The sequence below is a fragment of the Columba livia genome, chromosome 7 (assembly GCF_036013475.1).
Source record: "Columba livia isolate bColLiv1 breed racing homer chromosome 7, bColLiv1.pat.W.v2, whole genome shotgun sequence".
NCBI classification, from domain to species: Eukaryota; Metazoa; Chordata; class Aves; order Columbiformes; family Columbidae; genus Columba; species Columba livia.
The window spans coordinates 20,015,289-20,035,052 of record NC_088608.1 but is presented as its reverse complement, the minus strand read 5'-3'; the positions used below and the strand labels follow the sequence as shown (position 1 = coordinate 20,035,052).

The 19,764-nt window shown below is 35.8% G+C and overlaps 1 protein-coding gene and 1 long non-coding RNA gene across 9 annotated transcripts in view; one reads left to right on the top strand and one right to left on the bottom strand.

The window, feature by feature from the left end:
• Positions 1 to 19,764, bottom strand: part of LOC110360746 (uncharacterized) — a 138,224-nt gene that overhangs the window by 67,153 nt on the left and 51,307 nt on the right. For all 5 annotated transcript variants that reach the window (XR_010473843.1, XR_010473841.1, XR_010473840.1 and 2 more), the window contains 2 exons: positions 16,758 to 16,868; positions 1,312 to 1,393 (listed from right to left, as the gene is read on the bottom strand). This is a non-coding gene — a long non-coding RNA (uncharacterized LOC110360746). The remainder of the gene's footprint in view (positions 1 to 1,311; positions 1,394 to 16,757; positions 16,869 to 19,764) is intronic.
• LOC102093239 (sodium channel protein type 2 subunit alpha) overlaps positions 1 to 19,764 on the top strand; it is a 45,926-nt gene that overhangs the window by 2,114 nt on the left and 24,048 nt on the right. Inside the window, exons 2-15 of one of the 4 annotated variants that reach the window (XM_065069679.1) lie at positions 668 to 786; positions 1,154 to 1,243; positions 2,087 to 2,215; positions 2,664 to 2,755; positions 3,817 to 4,053; positions 6,822 to 6,885; positions 8,135 to 8,276; positions 10,272 to 10,478; positions 11,337 to 11,627; positions 12,263 to 12,643; positions 13,939 to 14,071; positions 14,859 to 15,097; positions 16,901 to 17,074; positions 17,843 to 18,199. In XM_065069679.1, the coding sequence (XP_064925751.1) occupies positions 668 to 786; positions 1,154 to 1,243; positions 2,087 to 2,215; positions 2,664 to 2,755; positions 3,817 to 4,053; positions 6,822 to 6,885; positions 8,135 to 8,276; positions 10,272 to 10,478; positions 11,337 to 11,627; positions 12,263 to 12,643; positions 13,939 to 14,071; positions 14,859 to 15,097; positions 16,901 to 17,074; positions 17,843 to 18,199 (2,655 nt within the window). Of the gene's footprint in view, positions 1 to 667; positions 787 to 829; positions 1,244 to 2,086; positions 2,216 to 2,663; positions 2,756 to 3,816; positions 4,054 to 6,821; positions 6,886 to 8,134; positions 8,277 to 10,271; positions 10,479 to 11,336; positions 11,628 to 12,262; positions 12,644 to 13,938; positions 14,072 to 14,858; positions 15,098 to 16,900; positions 17,075 to 17,842; positions 18,200 to 19,764 lie in introns of those variants that run through there. The other 3 variants (XM_065069677.1, XM_065069676.1, XM_065069678.1) reach the window with 3 other exon arrangements.

The window sequence follows — 19,764 nt, the reverse complement described above, 5'->3', positions numbered from 1 at the left end:
CAACTTCATGGTTGCTACTCTCAAATCTGTTTCTTCTAAAACAGAATATTATTAGAAAACAAAAACATTCAGTGTTAAAATCTGCTTATTTCTGAAAAGAAGCCTTTTGGGAGAATAGTAATAAGATGTAGATTGAATTAAGATTTCATTAGATGACAGTTTCATTGTGTCTCCTAGTCAAAATCCCAAATGGTTGTATTAAATGGTACTAATGATGACTGCACAGGCAATAAAGGCAGTAAAGCCTTTAAAAGCCAAGGATGTCTCACCTCAGAAGCAGTTTTAAAGTGCTGAAACGGTTAAAGAGTTGCTCCTAAATGTCCAAAAACGGTTAACTAGGTGCTTTGTTTCTCATTGCCAGCTTTCATCTAAAGTGCAAGTAACATAGCTGGATTAATTTTTAATGTTTAAAAATGACAAATTGTTAATTATAATCCTGGAAAATGCTGAAATGCAGATTTTGTTTAAGAGCACAAAGACTGTATGGTGTTCAGTTTTCATTGCTCGTGAAAATGTAGAGGCTGATACTTGCTTGGATAATTCTGCTGAAAATAAATTTGGCTACTTGTATCTGTGTAAGTGCAGCCTCTATTGATGACAAGTTTGTTACCATGTATCCTTAATTTCCTATTTCCTCCTTCCCCCACCCCTCTGTTTTTTCTTTAAGACGTTTATAGTATTGAATAAGGGGAAGACAATCTTCAGGTTCAGCGCCACACCTGCCTTGTACCTTTTATCTCCTTTCAATATCGTTAGAAGAATAGCTATTAAGATTTTGGTTCATTCATATCCTTTTCACGTGGTTTGTTAAAAATGATTACTGGTCTCTTTTAGCATTTGATAATAGTGGAGGTTTTTTTGTTTAGTGTTTAAATGTGTTCCTGCCCTTAATTCTTTCTCTCAAAATGAATCAGAGCTAAGATTTGTCACTTCAACCCTCTGGTTAGATTCAGAGGAAGAGATGTGTGCCTAGATGACAGGCAGTAGTATAGCTAGCGTTATTGTGCAACATCTTGCATTATTTATTACCTTGCTAGTGTTGGGGAACTGTATCATATATGTTGTCAGTATTCTATAGCCTGGTCAAATCCTTGTGTTTTGTATGATGCAAATTCAGCATAAAAAAAGAGTGTATTCCTTAACTACGGTCAACATTGTTCAGCATGCTCATTATGCTCACTATTTTGACAAACTGTGTGTTTATGACATGGACTAACCTTCCAGACTGGACAAAGAATGTAGAGTAAGTATAAGTAAGCGGTTGAAAAATGAAAAGCTAAATTAAGAGCTAGACCATGTAGTTTTACTTACCCTTGTGTGTATTACCAGTATTCTTTTTCTAGCCTGGAGTTTGATCCCAGCTGCAACTCAGAACAGCACAGACCTGCAAGCTCTAGGGAGGAGAAAAGCTCTGATATTGTTAACCTTTCTCTTTGAGCAAAACTCTGATTAATATTCTTGTTCAGAATGTTTATACAAGTCATGTTTTTATGCATTATCCCTCTTGAGATGTTCCTTCAGCATTTTTATTAAAAACAAAAAACAAACAAGAAACCACTCAACTTGAAACTGCTGATTTGCAGTGTGGAAGATGTTTCTGTAGCCTTATGAAGCACTTTCATTTTGTGTAACAAAATCTAGAAATGCAACACACTATCTTTAAAGAAAACTCCTCCGTTGAGGATTATTTTTAGACATTCTTAAGTCTACCTGGTTGGCTACCAACTGACTTAAGTAAGCACTAGGTTTCACTTACTTATGGATTTTACTTCTGACATGGCAACCTTGTTGAAATTTTTATTTGAGCTAAAATATTTTCTTCATGTTAGTCATGATTATTGTTATTTGTGCCCAAATTTCAAAATCTTAGATGCTAGAAACTGCAAAAATATGTTTCAGACAAATAAATGAATATATCCGATTATCTTACAGAAGAATGGTGGGAAAACAGTCATAGTTATATGAGTTTGTTACTGCTCGTACAGTGCATGTACTGATCACTTGCTTTGAATGATTTTCCATTATACTTGTGATGTTGTGTCATTGAATGACAACCTTTAACTTCTGCTTTTATGTTTTCTCATAGGTACACTTTCACCGGAATTTATACTTTTGAATTTTTGGTAAAAATCCTTGCAAGAGGCTTCTGTATAAATGATTTTACTTGCCTTCGTGACCCCTGGAACTGGCTTGATTTTGTCGTCATTTCCTTTGCGTAAGTATATAATATTTTTTTAAGGAAAATATGAGTTAGAATTTTTTTTAACCTGTAATGATTTGTTTGAGTTATCTTAGCTTATTTAAAATTAATAGTAGTTGAATTGTTTCAGATTTTTCCATTTTAATATTTTACACTACTGTAGCACACAACAGAATTAGTGGACTGTTCCACATTATGAAAGAAAAACTGTCACTGAATGATCAATTTTAAGTAGTATTTAAACAATAAAATCACAGAAATCCATTTCATTTTTTATTTATATTCAGTGAAAATACTTAAGGGTGTATTTCTTAGGGAAAACTTAATTGAAACAGGAACATATGAATGTAAGTCTGTCATGTAAAGTTGACCTTTCCAAAAAGAAAAATAGTCTGGATTACAGGTCCAGGTAAGTCATATACACTCTACCTTAATTCTGAATAACTGTGATTTAATCCTACAGGTATATAACAGAATTTGTAAACCTAGGCAATGTTTCAGCTCTTCGAACTTTCAGAGTATTGAGAGCTTTGAAAACTATTTCTGTAATCCCAGGTAAGAGGTAACTGTGTAAAATGGTAGGCGTTCTACATAACCTCTGTTTAATTCTGTGTGTGCTGTCATTGTGTTTGTGTGTGGAATCCCTCACTACAGATATGTGACAGAGTTTGTGGACCTGGGCAATGTCTCAGCGTTGAGAACATTCAGAGTTCTCCGAGCTTTGAAAACAATATCAGTCATTCCAGGTGAGAGCTAGGTTAAACACTGAGGCTGACTGAAATTCCACAGAAGCTGAACTCCTATTTTTAACAGAAGCATCAAGGTTTTAGTCTTAACTTCAATTAGATTCCTTTTTCTAATTCTCTAAAACACTCCGCATCAGTGTTTAATACATTCTTGCATGAGAAATCGAATTAAATAGCCTGTGTATATTTCCACTATATGATGTCAAATTTTCTCTCCCACTTTAAGGATCAAAATTAATTATTTTCATTTTTCTCTTGCTAATGTGAATGTTACTCTTTATTGAAGACATTGGGATTGAAAATTTCACTCCGTTGTGAAATTTGAATCACTGACAAAGGAAAAGGAATAAGAAAATGAGGGTAGCATGGGAACTGCATGATGAATTTTTTACCTTAAGATGCCTGTCTTCACCAAACCCAACCTCCAGTTGAACAGGATGCAATTGAATGCAATCCTTAACATTTCTGCTACAATGCAATTGTGTTCTGGTTTTGTTTGCTGTTATAGAACTAGTACATTGTGTATTGGAATGGAACACTGGCAAAGGTTTGGAGCAAGATGCATCAAGAAGAAAATAAAATCAACTATTTTCTTTACATGTGCTTTATATGTATAGAGAGCATGAATAAAAAGTTACTTTTTCATTTGAGGAGCAGGTGCTTTGGAATGTGTACCATTCATTCCCATTAATATTTTCAAATTAATTTGTCAGGAATTAAGAGACTTATTGGTAGATTTTTGCTTTGGGAAATATTTTAAGGCTATTTTCGTGAAGCTTGCATGATATTTAAGTGTGTTGGAGTAGTTCACATTCATTTTGGCTTAGGTAAATATTTAATATTATAATAAAAATCTGTCTCTGTTTGCAGGCTTGAAAACTATCGTTGGAGCCCTAATTCAGTCTGTGAAGAAGCTCTCAGATGTTATGATCCTGACTGTGTTTTGCCTGAGTGTATTTGCACTAATAGGACTGCAACTATTCATGGGAAATTTGAAGAATAAATGCTTGTTATGGCCATCAGAAAATTCAACATCTTTTGAAAAATACATAACTCCGTACTTTAATGGTACGGTGTTTGATTGGGCTGCATACATCGAGAATGAAAGTAAGAAGTACTGTTATAACTTGCTAAAATTTTTGTATATAAACCCACAGAGAAATTACTGTTTCATTTTAAGTGATAGCTCTGGTGAAGGTGTAATGCACAATAAACTATGAGATATACTATAACAACTTCCGATTGCCAAAAATGTGATTGATTGTTATGTTTGTGTTGGAAGTGGATTTACAGGGTATTGCTTAGGAATTAATTGTAAAAGTAGTAGTATTTAAGGAAAAAGAAATTGGTAGAATAATAGATGCTGGCTTTCCTCCTCAGTGACCCAAAAGTAGAAGAAAATACAGTTGTTACAGGCTGAGTTTTGTTGAGTCATATTTCAGTCCTTACTTTAAAATGCACCTTAACATCTCTGCTGTTTTCTGTGTTTTCAGGTTTTCTTTCTATATTTCCGAATGGTTAAAGTTCTGGAAGTTCTGTGACTCTATTGACATTTTATGTGCGATCTGTCATTTTGACTATTTGCCTAAGAAGGGACACAAAAAGGGAGTGGTGATAGTGCTATCTATCAGCTTTGTGGACAATTTTGTCTGATAGCTTATATGCTATAAAATACTTGTGAATTCTCTCTTCAAATACAGTATATAAATTCTCTGTTTCCATTTCCCACTAAGTAGCAGTCTAAACGTAAAAGACAGAACTCAAATCTTCCAGAATGTCAGTTGCTTCCTATGCTACAACTGTTGAATTTACTGGGAGTCACTACAGAGTGCTGATGCAGACAAAGCAGTTCCATCTAGTTGTGTTTGCATTCCTCCTTTCTGTAGAACCTGTTCTTAATCATTTGTATGTGTCAGTTGTATTACAATTGCACTAGGCTCAGTTGTGGCTCCTCCTGAGATCTCTTCCAGCATATCATATGCTGGTCAGCTGTGGCTGAGTGTGATACCCTCTAGTGGCTTTTCTTAACATCTGTGTGGGTTCATTTATTTAGGATCAAGGCCAGATCCACTTTTCAAGTCTTGTATCCACATGTCGAAGTACTGACACCTGGCATTTTGATCAGGATCTGAACACTTAGACTTTTGGCCAGCTCTGAAGATATTATGGAAGTGTAATAGGATTATAATTTTTCTAACATTGTATAAGTACTGTTCTTGAATGGTAGGATTTTGGCATCACTAGGTTTGCTTTAGGTGTTCAGTTTAGAATCCTCCTGTCTTCACATATTCTTCATCCCATGGGCTGTTTCTGATGATTTAAATACTGCAATAGTATTTTACCCTGTGAAAGCCAGAGCGATTTGTCAGCTTGAAAGGTACATTAAGAATATTAATTGAGTATGACTGAAGATTAGGTTAGTTGGGATAAATTTTTTCCATATCTGTCTGTTTTCCAGATTTTGGTGTCTGGCTATCCTCATGGTGAAAAGTTTTTCTTTATATCCGGTTGGAACCTCTCTTGTTTCAAATTGTGCCCGTTCTCTGCCATTCTGCTGCCAAACACCAGTGAGAAGAACCTGTTTCTGTCCTGTTAATAACCTCCTTGTAGTTGCTGGATGCTTTCTACCAACTACCCTCACAGCTTGCCTTCCTCCAAGGGCAAGTGCTTTAGCCCTCTCATCATCTTGGTTACCCTCTGTTGAACTTGTTCCCTTCATCAATGTCTTTCTTGCGTTCTGGGAGCCAAACCTGGCTATGATATTCTAGGTACAGTCTAAGGAGTGCTGAGCTGAGCGGGACAGTTGCTTCCCTTGCTCTGCTGGCTGTGCTTCTCTTCATGCAGCCCAGGAGGCTGCTGCTGCCCTTCCTGGCTGCCAGGGCACACTGCTGGCTCACCTTCACCTCCCTGCCTGTCTGCCGAGACCCCAATGCCTTTTCTGCAGAGCGGCTCCCTAGCCAGACAGCTCCCAGGCTGTGCCATTGCAAGGGGCTCTTCCTTCTCAGGTACAGCCCAATTTTATGTGTTTCTTGTCAGCACATTCCACCAGCTTGCCTAGGTCCCTCTGAATGGGGTCTGTCCTCAGGCATGTCACCTTCTTCCCCAATTTGTCTTTTAATCTGTAGTCTTTTCTTTCTTTTTTTTTTTTTTTTTTTTTTTTTTAGAACAGCACAGTTGTTAATCATTAATAACAAATTCTATTCGTTTATTTCCAAAGGCTACCATCTTATAATTAAAATAAAAATTCTGTTAAGTTGTTTATAGTACAGCAGCTTTTACAAGTTGCCATTGGTATTAATATACATAGGTCTTCATTTTAAATTCTACCTACATGTTTTCAGTCACAAGATGTGCTAGCCAATGTTGCTCTGACTTCAAAACTGTTAGCCAGCCATTGTAAATAGTTCCATTTTTAAAAAGATAGGTTTTAATTGTCTCATTACAGTCTACCTACTGAATAAGAGGGGGTGTTTTAAGCTTTATACTTTCTCTCGGTTATTGAGATTTTGGAAGGATATTCAGTTTGCTATGGCTCAAGAAGAGAATATAGCCAACTTATGTTCTTCTAATAATTATTCTAGGATTTTGTTTTTACATTGTGTTTTTCTGTTATTCTTTAATTTTGCAACTTTACTTACCTTTGTGGAAGTGCCAGTATTTGAACCCATTATTGGGAAAACATGAATAAGAGATTATGAGCATTCAAACCATGATATCTTGAACATAGGTTCATCCTCACAAAAAAACCCCAAAAGTAAACCAACTCCCTAACGACCCCTCCCAAACCTCACAAACAAACAAACAAAAAAAAAACCAAGGAAAACTCAAAAAATTCCTTCAACTTATAATCATGTCACTTCCTATATTTTCTTTAGGTCATTTCTATCGCCTAGAAGGACAAAAAGATTACTTGCTTTGTGGCAACAGCTCAGATGCAGGGTAAGTTACACTGAAAATTACATACTAACTGTCTAAAAGAAACCGTTAAAAATATCACTCTAAACTTAAAAAGCTAACTTAGCTACCTAACTTCACAATAAATGATATGTGGTCATGGTTCATAGTGAGTAAACGCTTGAATGAGTAAAAATGTTAAATGAGAAAATACTTAGCTATAAATTCCTTTTAAAAACACTCATGTAACGAGACAGTTCCATTTGAGCAGGTAGCTGTTGCATTATCAGTGACTTAAGGGCACACTTTATCGTGGGTTTTGTGCCATTTCTCTTCTCTAGAATATGCATGGGGCACTGGGGCTGATGACCAGCTTTTGGGAAGACATCTTCAGGATTCTTTTATCTGTGGACTGCATGCATGGCACTGTCTTGCTCTCTCTTTGTGACGGTTTTTTTTAATAAAATCACATTATTCTATATTCTAATGATTTATCAGTTCACCCCTTGGTTTTGGTTGGTTATATGTTTAAAAAAGATGTATCTTCTTTTTTGTAAACATTTTGTGTATGTATATTAATAACTATCATATAATTTTATGTGTGTGTGTAAATACAGCTCTAATTTACACGTGCATATATATGAAAATAAATCTTTCTAGTGTCTTTCTGTGGAGGTTTTGTAGGCAAGAACCTCATCTACCCTTCAAGAATGGAATCATAACTGAAACATTGTGCCTGCATTTGATATCAGGATTGGATCACCTATCTGATATGTACAGTTTTTGGAGATAAAAGTATTAGTATGATGTTTATTCGCTGTTAAGAAATTGGTAGGATTTGTTAATTTGGCTTGAATAATTCACAAACCTTAAAAAACAAAACAATCTGCTATGCCAGCTGACAGACAAAATTCAGCATATGTATACTGACTTCCTTTTTATTTGCACGGAAGTATTCACCTTATGGAATCTTTGTGTTAAGTAAACATATTATTTCCATTGAAGAGGTATATGCAGAGGTAATAACTGAACTGTTGGGAATAGGTTTCACTTTATGAATAATGGTGAAAAAAGTTTGGAAGAAAGATTTTTCATTTATTTATTTGCTCTTTTCTGGCTTTTTTTAAAACACTCTTTATTTCCTAACTACTAACTACTTTTTAAAATGTTGTAAATCACAAATAGCAGCACCCTTCATAGATTAGATCTAATGAACCTTCATTAGATGCTCAAGATACAATAATTTTAAAACAATTTTTAGATGCATTGCATTACTTTTTTTTTTTCCTCCTAGTAAATGTCCAGAAGAGTTTATCTGTGTAAAAGCTGGTAGAAACCCCAACTATGGATATACAAGCTTTGACACATTCAGTTGGGCATTCTTGTCACTATTTCGACTGATGACACAAGACTCGTGGGAAACCCTTTATCAGCAGGTGAGTGTGTAGTAAAAATTGTGGTTAGCGTCTTACTGGCCCCAAATCAAACATGGAAAGGCCAATTGTATTTATATTACATACCATTGCTATTGTTAGCAAATGAAAATGAACAGTATGAAAGGAAGCAAATTCACAGAATCACAGAATGTTAGGTATTGGAAGGGACCTTGAAAGATCCTCTAGTCCAATCCCCCTGCTGGAGCAGGAACACCCAGATGAGGTTACACAGGAAGGCATCCAGGCAGGTTTTGAATGTCTCCAGAGGAGGAGACTCCACAACCTCCCTGGGCAGCCTGTTCCAGTGTTCTGTCACCCTTACTGAGAAGAAGTTTCTTTTCAAATTTAAGTGGAACCTCTTGTGTTCCAGTTTGAACCCATTACCCCTTGTCCTATCATTGGTTGTCACCGAGAAGAGCCTGGCTCCATCCTCGTGACACTCACCCTTTATATATCTGTAAACATTAATGAGGTCACCCCTCAGTCTCCTTCAAGCTAAAGAGCCACAGCTCCCTCAGCCTTTCCTCATAAGGGAGATGCTCCACTCCCTTAATCATCTTTATTGCCCTGTGCTGGACTCTCTCCAGCAATTCCCTGTCCTTCTGGAACTGAGGGGCCACAACTGGACACAATATTCCAGATGTGGTCTCACCAGGGCAGAGTAGAGGGGATGGAGAACCTCTCTTCACGTACTGACCACCCCCCTTCTAATACACCCCCAGATGCAATTGGCCTTCCCGGCACAGTGCTGGCTCATGGTCATCCTGCTGTCCACCAGGACCCCCAGGTCCCTTTCCCCTACACTGCTCTCTAATATGTCATTCCCCAACTCATACTGGAACCTGGGGTTGTTTCTACCCAGATGCAAGACTCTAGACTTTCCCTTGTTATATTTCATTCAATTTTTCCCTGCCCAACTCTCCAGCCTGTCCAGGTCTCACTGGATGGCGGCAGCACAGCCTTCTGGCGTGTCAGCCACTCCTCCCAGCTTGGTGTCATCAGCAGACTTGTTGATAGTACACTCTATACCCTTGTCCAAATCATTGATGAATATATTGAATAGTATAGGCCCCAGTACTGACCCCTGAGGCACTCCACCAGATACAGGCCTCCAACTAGACTCTGCACCATTGACCACGACTCTCTGGCTTCTTTCCTTCAGCCAGTTCGCAGTCTACCTCACTACCCGATCATCCAGACTGCACTCCCTCAGTTTAGTTGTGAGGATGCTGTGGGAGACTTTGTCAAATGCCTCACTGAAGTTAAGGTAGATCATGGTGGATCACGTCCACTGCTCAATTCAGTTGCAGAATTGAGCAGACATGGGCACTATTTCCAGAATCTCACATGGTTTTTGAAGAGACACATGAGGTTTTTTGATCCTTTAATTTTTACAGTGTATATTTCATTTTGTGCCTTATGATAAAATATCTTATTTTTAAAAAACTTTAATATTGTGTTTAAATTGCAAAAATACTGTGACAGCAAAATCTGTATCTTAATTTCTTTACCTTGTATCCTATTTTTGATCATCAAGTACACGTCTTGATTTATATTACTTTTCTTACCATAGTTTTTTGTTATATGGTATGTGAAAATCTGTTAATGATAATAAATATTATTTTTTAGTTGTTTAATCAATTGTACCATCTTGAATTCTTTTGATTAATTCAAGGAGAAGGCCTGCTAATGCCTGCTGAGCATACTAAGCATCCAACCTATGATATGTGATTTACATTAATTGCTGTGATCCCATATCCTTTTGAAGAGTATTAGGTATAAAGAGGATTGTCTCGAAGCAGCATGATCCTTCTCATACATGAGTGCTACCCTTATTTTGATTACTTTGTAATTCTGAAAGCTTGTATGATCTTACTACAGAAGGAAGAAGAACTCAACAGTAGTTCTTCACTTTTCAAATTCAGTAGTTTTGCAGTTCATAAGCACTTCATGCATGTTTTCACCACATGGCTCATTTTTCTTCTTCTCCTATAGACGCTACGAGCTGTTGGCAAAACATACATGATATTTTTTGTTCTGGTCATTTTTCTGGGTTCCTTCTATTTGATTAACTTGATTTTGGCTGTGGTTGCCATGGCCTATGAAGAACAAAATCAAGCAACTATGGTTGAGGCAGAACAGAAGGAGGCAGACTTGCAGCAGATGCTCGAACAGCTGAGGAAGCAGCAAGAAGAAGCTCAGGTATTTTCTAACAAGAATTTGAGCTTTAGTATATTCCTTTGCATGCTATTTGTTGGAAACAAACCAAATAATTAAATTAATATATATTTTAAAAATCCATTCTTTTACATGCCTCACAAGTACTATAGACTGCTTTGGCTATGGCTTCTTATTGGTTTTAAAATGTACGATGTCTGAAGTGTTAATGAATTTCTGAACTGAGAACAAAAAGTACTTCCCAAATCAGAATAATAGTTTTAAATTAAGTATTTCCTATCTAGAGGTAGTATGTAATAACCTTTTTATCATAAAATTTCCAATCGTCATTTTAGAAATAATTGCTATACTTGTGAAATACTTGTCAAGCCTTGATTAGAGTTTAAAATATTTTTATCCATAAGTTTCTGACTGATTTTTGCCACTTGTATTATCACTGGTGAATGAAAGACGGAAAGTAGTACCCCAGTATTTTTTCCTAAGAGCAGCTTAAGGAAGCTGTTACGTACAATAACAGTTTAAATTAGTTTACTAAATTAATACAGGCTGAAGTATGACCCTGTTTAGCTCTTTCATTTGCAGTTGCATTCACTCTAACTATTTTTTTTTATTTTCATGTATTTTCTACTGAATTTTGGGGCAGAACACTGTATACAGTGCAGGCTGACTCCATGATATAGATGCAAAATAGAACTGGCAACTTTCATAACTGATATTTTATTTTAACTCATTACAGAATTCCATTTAAAGTTTTGCACAAATCCCTCTAGGCTTTTGTCACACATCTAGAAGCAATTTGGTTTAAGTCTTAGGATCAAGGTCTCTAGCTTTCTTTTGAAAATGTGATTTGTTAAGCATCACATTAAATAATTGCTGTGACAGGCAATAGCAGCAGCTGCAGTAGAGATGACTGAGTACAGCGGTGAGAGTGGGATTGGTGGACCCTCAGATAGCTCTTCAGAAGCATCCAAGCTTAGCTCAAAAAGTGCCAAAGAAAGGAGAAATAGAAGGAAGAAAAGAAGACAGAGGGAGCTCTCTGGAGAAGACGATGACATGAAGGATGAAAAGCTTCCAAAATCCGAATCAGATGGGAGTATCAGAAGGAAAGGTTTCCATTTTTCTTTTGATGGGAACAGACTTGCTTATGGGAAGCCATTCACATCACCCCACCAGGTACTGTGAATGGTTCAGTTGTCATTTTGGGGGTTTATGAGATAACTGTAATACATTACAAACTTCACTGCAAGTTTGTAAAGTAAGACAACCAAGAAAAAAATCATGTTGCGTTATTTTAAATATCAACTTACTGTTGGTATTATTTTCTAGAGTGTACCTGAACAAGTGTTTTGATCTCTCTCATTTTATTGTTTAGGATCTGGTGGGTCTTAACAAGCACAGCAGCGTTACATTTTCCTAGTTAATTTGAAATGGAAGTCTCTCTTTAATTCATAAAAGGAAAATTTAAGTAGAAAGTATCAATGTAGAAGACTAAGGATAGTAGTATATTTTAAGATTATCTATGTGGATCGTTAGAATTTCTAGAAGTCTTGATTTTTCTCTTTAATACAGTGAAACTACTATGGCCTTATACATGTTCATTTTTTTTTTCTCTCTAATACTTAAGTTATATGGCAAATTTAGCCATTCAGATGACTCTCATCTCTAGTCTGATATCTACCTAAGGCACTGTATTAACAATAACACTGACAGATTCCTGGGGAATACAAATTATTGTTTTTTTAATACATAGACATGCATTTTATGTATTTAAAATCTTCAATTGGTCATTTTGTTTGTTTCCTTTGCAGTCTCTACTGAGTGTTCATGGCTCCCTGTTTTCTCCCAGACGTAGTAGTAGAACAAGTCTTTTCAGTTTTAGGGAATACGGAAGAAAGATGGGATCTGAAAATGACTTTGCTGATGATGAGCACAGCACATTTGAGGATAATGGGAGCAGAAGAGGTTCTCTCTTTTTGCCGCACAGACATGGTGAACGGCGGAACAGTAACATTAGTCAGGCCAGTAGGTCATCAAGAAGGATGGCAGTTTTTCCAGTGAACGGGAAGATGCACAGCACTGTGGATTGCAATGGGGTGGTTTCCTTAATAAACAGACCACCAGGTCTGTTGTCACCTACAGGACAGCTTCTGCCAGAGGTGATAATAGATAAACCGACAACTGATGACAATGTAAGAAAGTTTTAAATTACTCCAGGTTTCATGATCTTTATTTATTGCCCCAGACAATGTTTCAATGGAATCAAATGTTTTGAAAATGGTTGAGAAATTGTAAATGCTTTTGCATATCTTACTGTAATGAAATGGGTTTACGGTGATTCACTGCAAAGTGAGAGGTTGAAGCATGAAAATAAAAGAGAACAAAGTAGCATGTTTTTATATACTTGCAGATCAATGACATGCATACACCTGCATGGTGAATCCAATCAGTAATGTTCCATTGCTGAATTTGTTTTAGAACCCAAAATAGGGTGCTCAGCTTTTTAAACATTCTGCATATTATTATGTTTGTTTGATATTTTTTTCTTAATGGTTTCAACCTCCCTTTAAATGTGTTTTCTAATTCTCTATCAGAAATCTTCTGGTTCTGCTTGCCACCCCCACACCTCTCCTATATTTAGTATCATGCAAATGTAGCATAGCCTTTAAGATTATGTTGACATTTTAGAAGCTCTAAAAGCTTTTTTTTCTCCTGGGTCTCAGAGATGACCTGAGTTTCTTACTGCCTAGAATCAGGGTATAATTAAAAAAACCAACCAAACAAACATGCAAGTTCATCTATTTCTTCCTCGGGTCGGTTTACCCTTTCCCCTCAGTCTTTAGCAATGGAGCAGGGGGATCCATTGCATGTTTTTTCCTAGAAACCTGGAATCTGAAAGAACATCAGCCAGATTCCTTACAGTTGTAATCTTCTTGCAGTTTATTATAATTTCATTTTCATCTATTTATTTAATTTACTTTAAAAAAAATGTATCTATGCTCATACATTCAAAACTTCAAAACTTCTTTATAACTGAGGTGTGTTCAATGATATAACACAGCTTTCATTTTTTTTTTTTTTTTTTTTTTTTTTATAAAATGATTAAATACTTAAAAATCATTTCGGTTTTGGGTCAGTTAACTCAGACTTCTTTTGTTGCTTCTGTTGAAATTCATTAAAAAATCAGAGATGATAGCTTTTCAGTGTAAAAGATATACTTTAAATTAGTTCTGGATGGGTATAGAAGTCAAGGCCAATCTACAAAAATTACTGTTAGAAAATAATTGTTATTGCAGCAAACTTCCTGGCATAAATCACATATTATAAGTATTTTCTAACTAAACTAGTTGGGAAGTGAAGTATTGGTGAAGTATACAACTGGGAACTTTTCTGATTCCAGTGTTGCAACAGTCTTAGTTTGTTTCCTTGGTTATGGCCTCCTCCAAAATTTCTTTGTGTCTATTTTTTTTTTTTTTTTTTTTAATAGAGCACTACTACAGAAATAGAAATAAAAAAGAGGCGTACAAGTTCATATCAAATACCAATGGAGTTGCTGGAGGATCCCAATTTAAGGGAAAGAGCCATGAGTATAGCTGGGATTATCACAAATACAATGGAAGGTGTGTTATGACTGCAGATACATGAACTTTCTTGACATAGTCCTAGATTTTCTTGAAGGTATTGTATCACAGCGCAAATACAGAAGACAAAAGATATGTAGCCATTGCAAATGTGTAAGCTAAATGATAGAACAAAAGTGCACATACATACTGAAAAAAGAAATGAAGGAATCTGATGAGCAGGCTTAGAAACACGTTGTAATTAAAATAGATAATGTGTAGCTGTTTTATACTAGTTATTCATGTTCAGCAGTACAGTTATTGGAAGAATGCCTTGCCATAAATTTTCCAGAAAAAATGTTACTGAAAATTAAAAACCAGTCCTTAGTTAAGAAGGAGAAGGAAATTTGTATTAGGATTAGTTGGAACAGTGAAATTATTACTAGTGAAATTCTTGAAAAAGCCTGAATAATTTTCAAAAAAACTGTTCATGGTGAATTAATCTTATTTTTCCTGCAAATAAATAACTAGACATTTGAGAGGGCTGTGAAGTTGGAAGTTTTACTGAGAAAACTATCCTTAAATGTAAGCATAAATAGTTTTGTTTTATTTTTTTAAACAGGATTGCGTGATCTTAAAAACAGGCCGCTTTTTCAATTGTTAGCTCAAAACTCTTGAGATTTTTCTTCTAGTCTTGTAAAAACTTTTTGGTCAGCAATAAGTTAAATTCCTGGAAAGCTGAGGAGGTTCCCCCAAACATCCTTAATGTTTCCAGGGATAAAGACTAAAACCTGAAAAAATTATCTTCACTTTCTCCATGTTCACTATACATTTATTTTCTTCACAGAACTTGAAGAATCCAGGCAAAAATGTCCACCTTGCTGGTATAAGTTTGCCCACACTTTCCTAATTTGGAATTGTTGGGAGCCCTGGTTAAAAGTAAAGAAAGTGGTTGAATTTATTGTAATGGATCCATTTGTTGATCTGGCTGTAACTGTTTGCATAGTTTTAAACACACTGTTTATGGCCATGGAACATTATCCAATGACTGATAATTTCACTAATGTACTTAAAATAGGAAATCAGGTAAGTCCATCAAGCTATATGATTTGATACACCTGGAACCTGTTTTCTCTTTGAAATTGAATTACTTTTATTGGTTTTTGTTGGTTGTTGTTTGTTGTTGTTTGTTGTTGTTTGTTTGGTTTGGTTTTGTTGTTTGTTTTTTTATTATTGTTATCCCATAAGATTAATGTTAAGCATTTAATTGTACTAAGAATAGAAAATACTGTTTGAGATATGTGGTAATTAAGAGTTCAATTTCTATAGTAAAATTTCTGCAAATAGTTTTTAACAACCAGAATTTGATTGACACAAAACAGAAAGAAATCGGACTTGTTTTTGTTCAGTATTACCGAAAAAGAAAAAAAAAGTAGGAGCCAAGTTATATCCTTTCTACTATAAGTATCACTGGTAACACAAGAAGAGTTTGATGCCATTTTGGATTATTATTTTGCACTGTTATTTTTGTATTTCCATAAAGAATGTTGCTTTGGTTGGTCCATAACAATTTTGAAGGCAAAGCATGTGTGACTTATTCCAAGAGTGTCCGTTGAAACTTTGGGTTTTATTCCCTAGTGGATGCAGTCTGTTGTTTGGGTTTGAGGTGGTTTGTTTGTTTCTTTTATAATGGCAATAACACAGATAATATTATCTGCTATATTCCTTAACCTATGCTTATTCTAAGTGCTAATTCTGGTGATTATGATGTAGCAATACAATAAAACCATTTGGTTATTAGAATATATGAAATTCTGGTACATGTTTGGAATGTATTCAGGTTTAAGTCCAGAGTTGTTAATGTGTCAACACTTTAATTTTATGCTGATATTTTAGCCGATACAGACATAGTTCAGAGCCTTTACCTTAACCTGTAGTCTTTCATTGTCTGTGGACGATAATCATGTTGCTGTTTAAAATAGATGTAGGATGTATTTGAGGAGGAAGACAGGGAAGATGAATAGGTGAGGATCAATAGCTGTCACAGAGCTGTGATCATGCCTGCGTGTTTAGCCCAGAAGACACAACCATTTTTTTCCTTTCATGTGTAATAAAGTAGCTTAATATTAATCTTATTTTGAGCTCTGTGTGTGTTCCTTTGTGCTGATAAGAATTTGCGTTTACTCCCAGTCAGCTAAAATACCACAATAATACAGGTATAGTTTCAGCAGTTGGTTTCCTGCTTTTTGGACCGTGTAGACTGTCAGATGGTCCTGATTGTTTTTGAAGTTTGTTCGTCTGTCTAGAAAAAGATAAAAAAATATTCCATTCTGTAGATACTGGTGGTCATACATCTACAGTAAATACAATTAATTTACTCCCTTTTCAATGACTTTGTTTGCCTTCTGCTCCAGAAGGCATCAGAGGCATTCAAAAGCAGAAATGAATTGTACTTCAAACATAAGCCTCAGCAGAATTGGCCTTTTTTTTTTTTTTGGCAGCTAGGAAGAGAAGACAAGCTTACTGGATCTGTAAGTTCTCGCAAAGGCTTCATTTAACAGCCACTCTTCAATTTATGACCAACTCATGTTTTTCCAAACATCTTTATTAAAGCAGCTTCCATTGTAGCAAGAGCAACTGTCATTATCGTGCTGAGGAAATTTCCTTTAATTAGATGAATGGCAGATACAAGGAGGAAACAAGTTAACAGAGTTATAGTACAGTTCATTTGGATGTTGCCACTTACCTTTTCTTGAGGTTCAACTTGTGATAATATTCCTGACCTACATCCTGCTGTAAGAGGGTTCATACTTCTTAAGTTGTTCTTTCTCTGCTGGTTCAACTTCTTCATACTTACCTATAAAGTAACAATAAATGTTATTCCTTCAGGTTTTTACTGGAGTTTTCGCAGCAGAAATGGTTCTCAAGATAATTGCCATGCATCCTTTTTATTATTTCCAAGTTGGCTGGAATATTTTTGATAGTTTCATAGTTGTCCTTAGTTTGGTGGAACTTTTTCTCTCTAATGTGGATGGATTGTCCGTTCTCCGATCATTCAGATTGGTAAATAAATTAGTGATAATAATATACCTGCTGATGTGTTGTATTTGTATTTTAAGTGTACTCATGTAAATAAGACACTTTTTAGTTTTACATTTTTTCCTAATTGTCACAGGCTATCTCTGCAAACATCCTTTACAAAATTACATGTTAATACTGAACAGTGTGTGCCATTTTATGGTTCAGAAACAACTAAGTATTTTTTCAAGGGAAGGGGCTGTAATTTTATTGTAATTGTTTTTACATGGATGGGTAAAGCACAGTGAAGTGTACAACCTATTTAGTGAATATTGAGGTATATAAATAAGTAAAACATTTGTAGCCTTTGGTCTATTTCCATATCTGGAAATTGTAAAAAGACTAGAAGTGGGTTTTTTAATGCCAGAATTACAAAATTCATGTTGCAAATTAAAAAAGATTGATTTTTCTCTTCCATCTTGGGGGGGGAAAGTAATGCTTTACTTTATTAGATAAATATTTCTATTTAAAAAATGATAAATGAATGTTGACACTTTGAACCAGTGTGCTATTTCTTTTATATAGAAAAGTATACATATATGCCACACACAAAAAAAAGAGCAAATTTAAAATGTATTATGTTTTAAAAGTGTGGATTTTACAAAACTTCTGTTTCTGTGTAAGGGATGGTTGTTGGCATCATGCTGAAGTTTCTTCTTTTTGATATGGCTGAGAGTGACTAGTTCATTATCTGTTGATTTCTATAGCGTTTTTGTAGCTACTGCAAATAATGTCTCTGTTTTTGTTTTTCAGTTGCGAGTTTTCAAACTGGCAAAATCTTGGCCAACTCTAAATATGCTCATTAAGATTATTGGCAACTCAGTGGGGGCTCTGGGGAATCTGACCCTGGTGCTGGCCATCATTGTGTTCATTTTCGCTGTGGTGGGGATGCAGCTGTTTGGGAAAAGCTACAAGGAATGTGTCTGCAAGATCTCCAGTGACTGTGAACTTCCACGTTGGCACATGAATGACTTTTTCCACTCTTTCCTGATTGTATTCCGAGTGCTGTGCGGGGAATGGATAGAAACCATGTGGGACTGCATGGAGGTTGCAGGCCAAACTATGTGCCTTATTGTCTTCATGATGGTCATGGTGATTGGAAACCTAGTGGTATGTAGCCAAAATAATCTGAGAAATTGTTTAGAGAGAGAATAGTAACAGAACCAGTAATGAACTTGTCAAGCATTATCAAATATTTTCTTTACATATATTTTTAATCATTTTGAATGTATTACTAGTATGGGTTCTGATATAGAGTTTTCTGTTTGTTAGATTTCCGATCCTATGTAAAGTCCTCAGCTTGGAGGATGGGCCCCCTCAGGGGTCCAGAGTACAATTCAGAGGATATGGGTGAGAGAGAAGCATTGTGTGTTCACGTTTTTGTGGACTTCTCCTAGTTTCCTAGAGAGAGGGAGAGAGAAGAACAAAGGCACCCCGAGCGTTACACTCCCAGGATGGGAGTTTGCTGTTTGCGGAAGAGGGCGCAGCAGGGCCTTTTCTCCCTAACTGATTGAAGCATCACTTTCAATCACATATTTGTTTAATTTGATTTTACTTCTGCTATCTCCTACCTAAAAGAAGGCTTTGACATTCTTAGATTCTGAAATTTAAGTCATTTTGAGCCCTGCTTGCTTGACAGCCAACTTAGCCAACTTTTTATACAAATGGGGTACAGAAACTTGAATTGGAAAGCAGCAGTTCAGCAGAAAAAACATCCAAATACTTCATGCTCTTTTTCAACTCTTCACCTTTTTGCTTCATATTTTGTAAGTACTTTTTACAGACACTTCTATAAGTGGTCTGTGTTATATCTTTTTTTTTTTTTCACAGGAAAGCATCAGATCTGTACCAGTTTGTACATTGTTGTGTATAAATTTGTCTTTTAAAATATTCTTCATATTTATTAACTCACCAGTATTTGAGACCCACATTGCTCCACCTTTTGCTCTGCTTTTCTCATTGCCTACTAAATCTTCCTCTATTATTCTGCATCTTTTCTTTAGGTAACTGTTAGTAGCAAAAGAGATTTTAAATTTGCCATCCTGGAGGCATTCTTTAGGACTAAAATTTCTAACAATGTGAACAAGCTAATTATCTCTAAACCAGTCATGCTACTAGTAGCACAGCCATTTGCGCCAGGATTTTCTACAAATCTAGTGTCTTATAATAAAGAGAACTGTGAAATCAGTTGACCAAACAAAACACTCTCCTTAAATAGTTTTCTAAAGCAGAAGATAGAACTTTGTAGAACGAAGTATCCATCTCTCTGAATTTTTCCAGTGTTTACTATATTCTGATTTTATACCATAGCTCCAGAATAATTTCTTACATGAGTAGACAATCCCTGCTGTATGTTCAGGGCTCTGTTATCCAGTTACTTTCAGTGTTCCCAACACATAGTTTTACCCTGTTGCCTTCAAAGCTGCACGAAAGAGCTGATCTGAAGGCTTTAAGAACTGGTACTCTGCTGCTTTGTCTGTCCTTATACCATTTGAGCTCCTGGTAAGCTCTGGGCTTGTATAACTGGGATCTATTCCATGTTTTGTCTTGCCGTGGAAAGAGCATGACTTGAGGTTAGGAGATGGAGTATACATCACTTTTTTAAAGTCACATAAAGCAAAATATTTGTGTGAGTTTGGACCAGCATTTAAGCAAGCTGTTTTCTGCAGAGATCA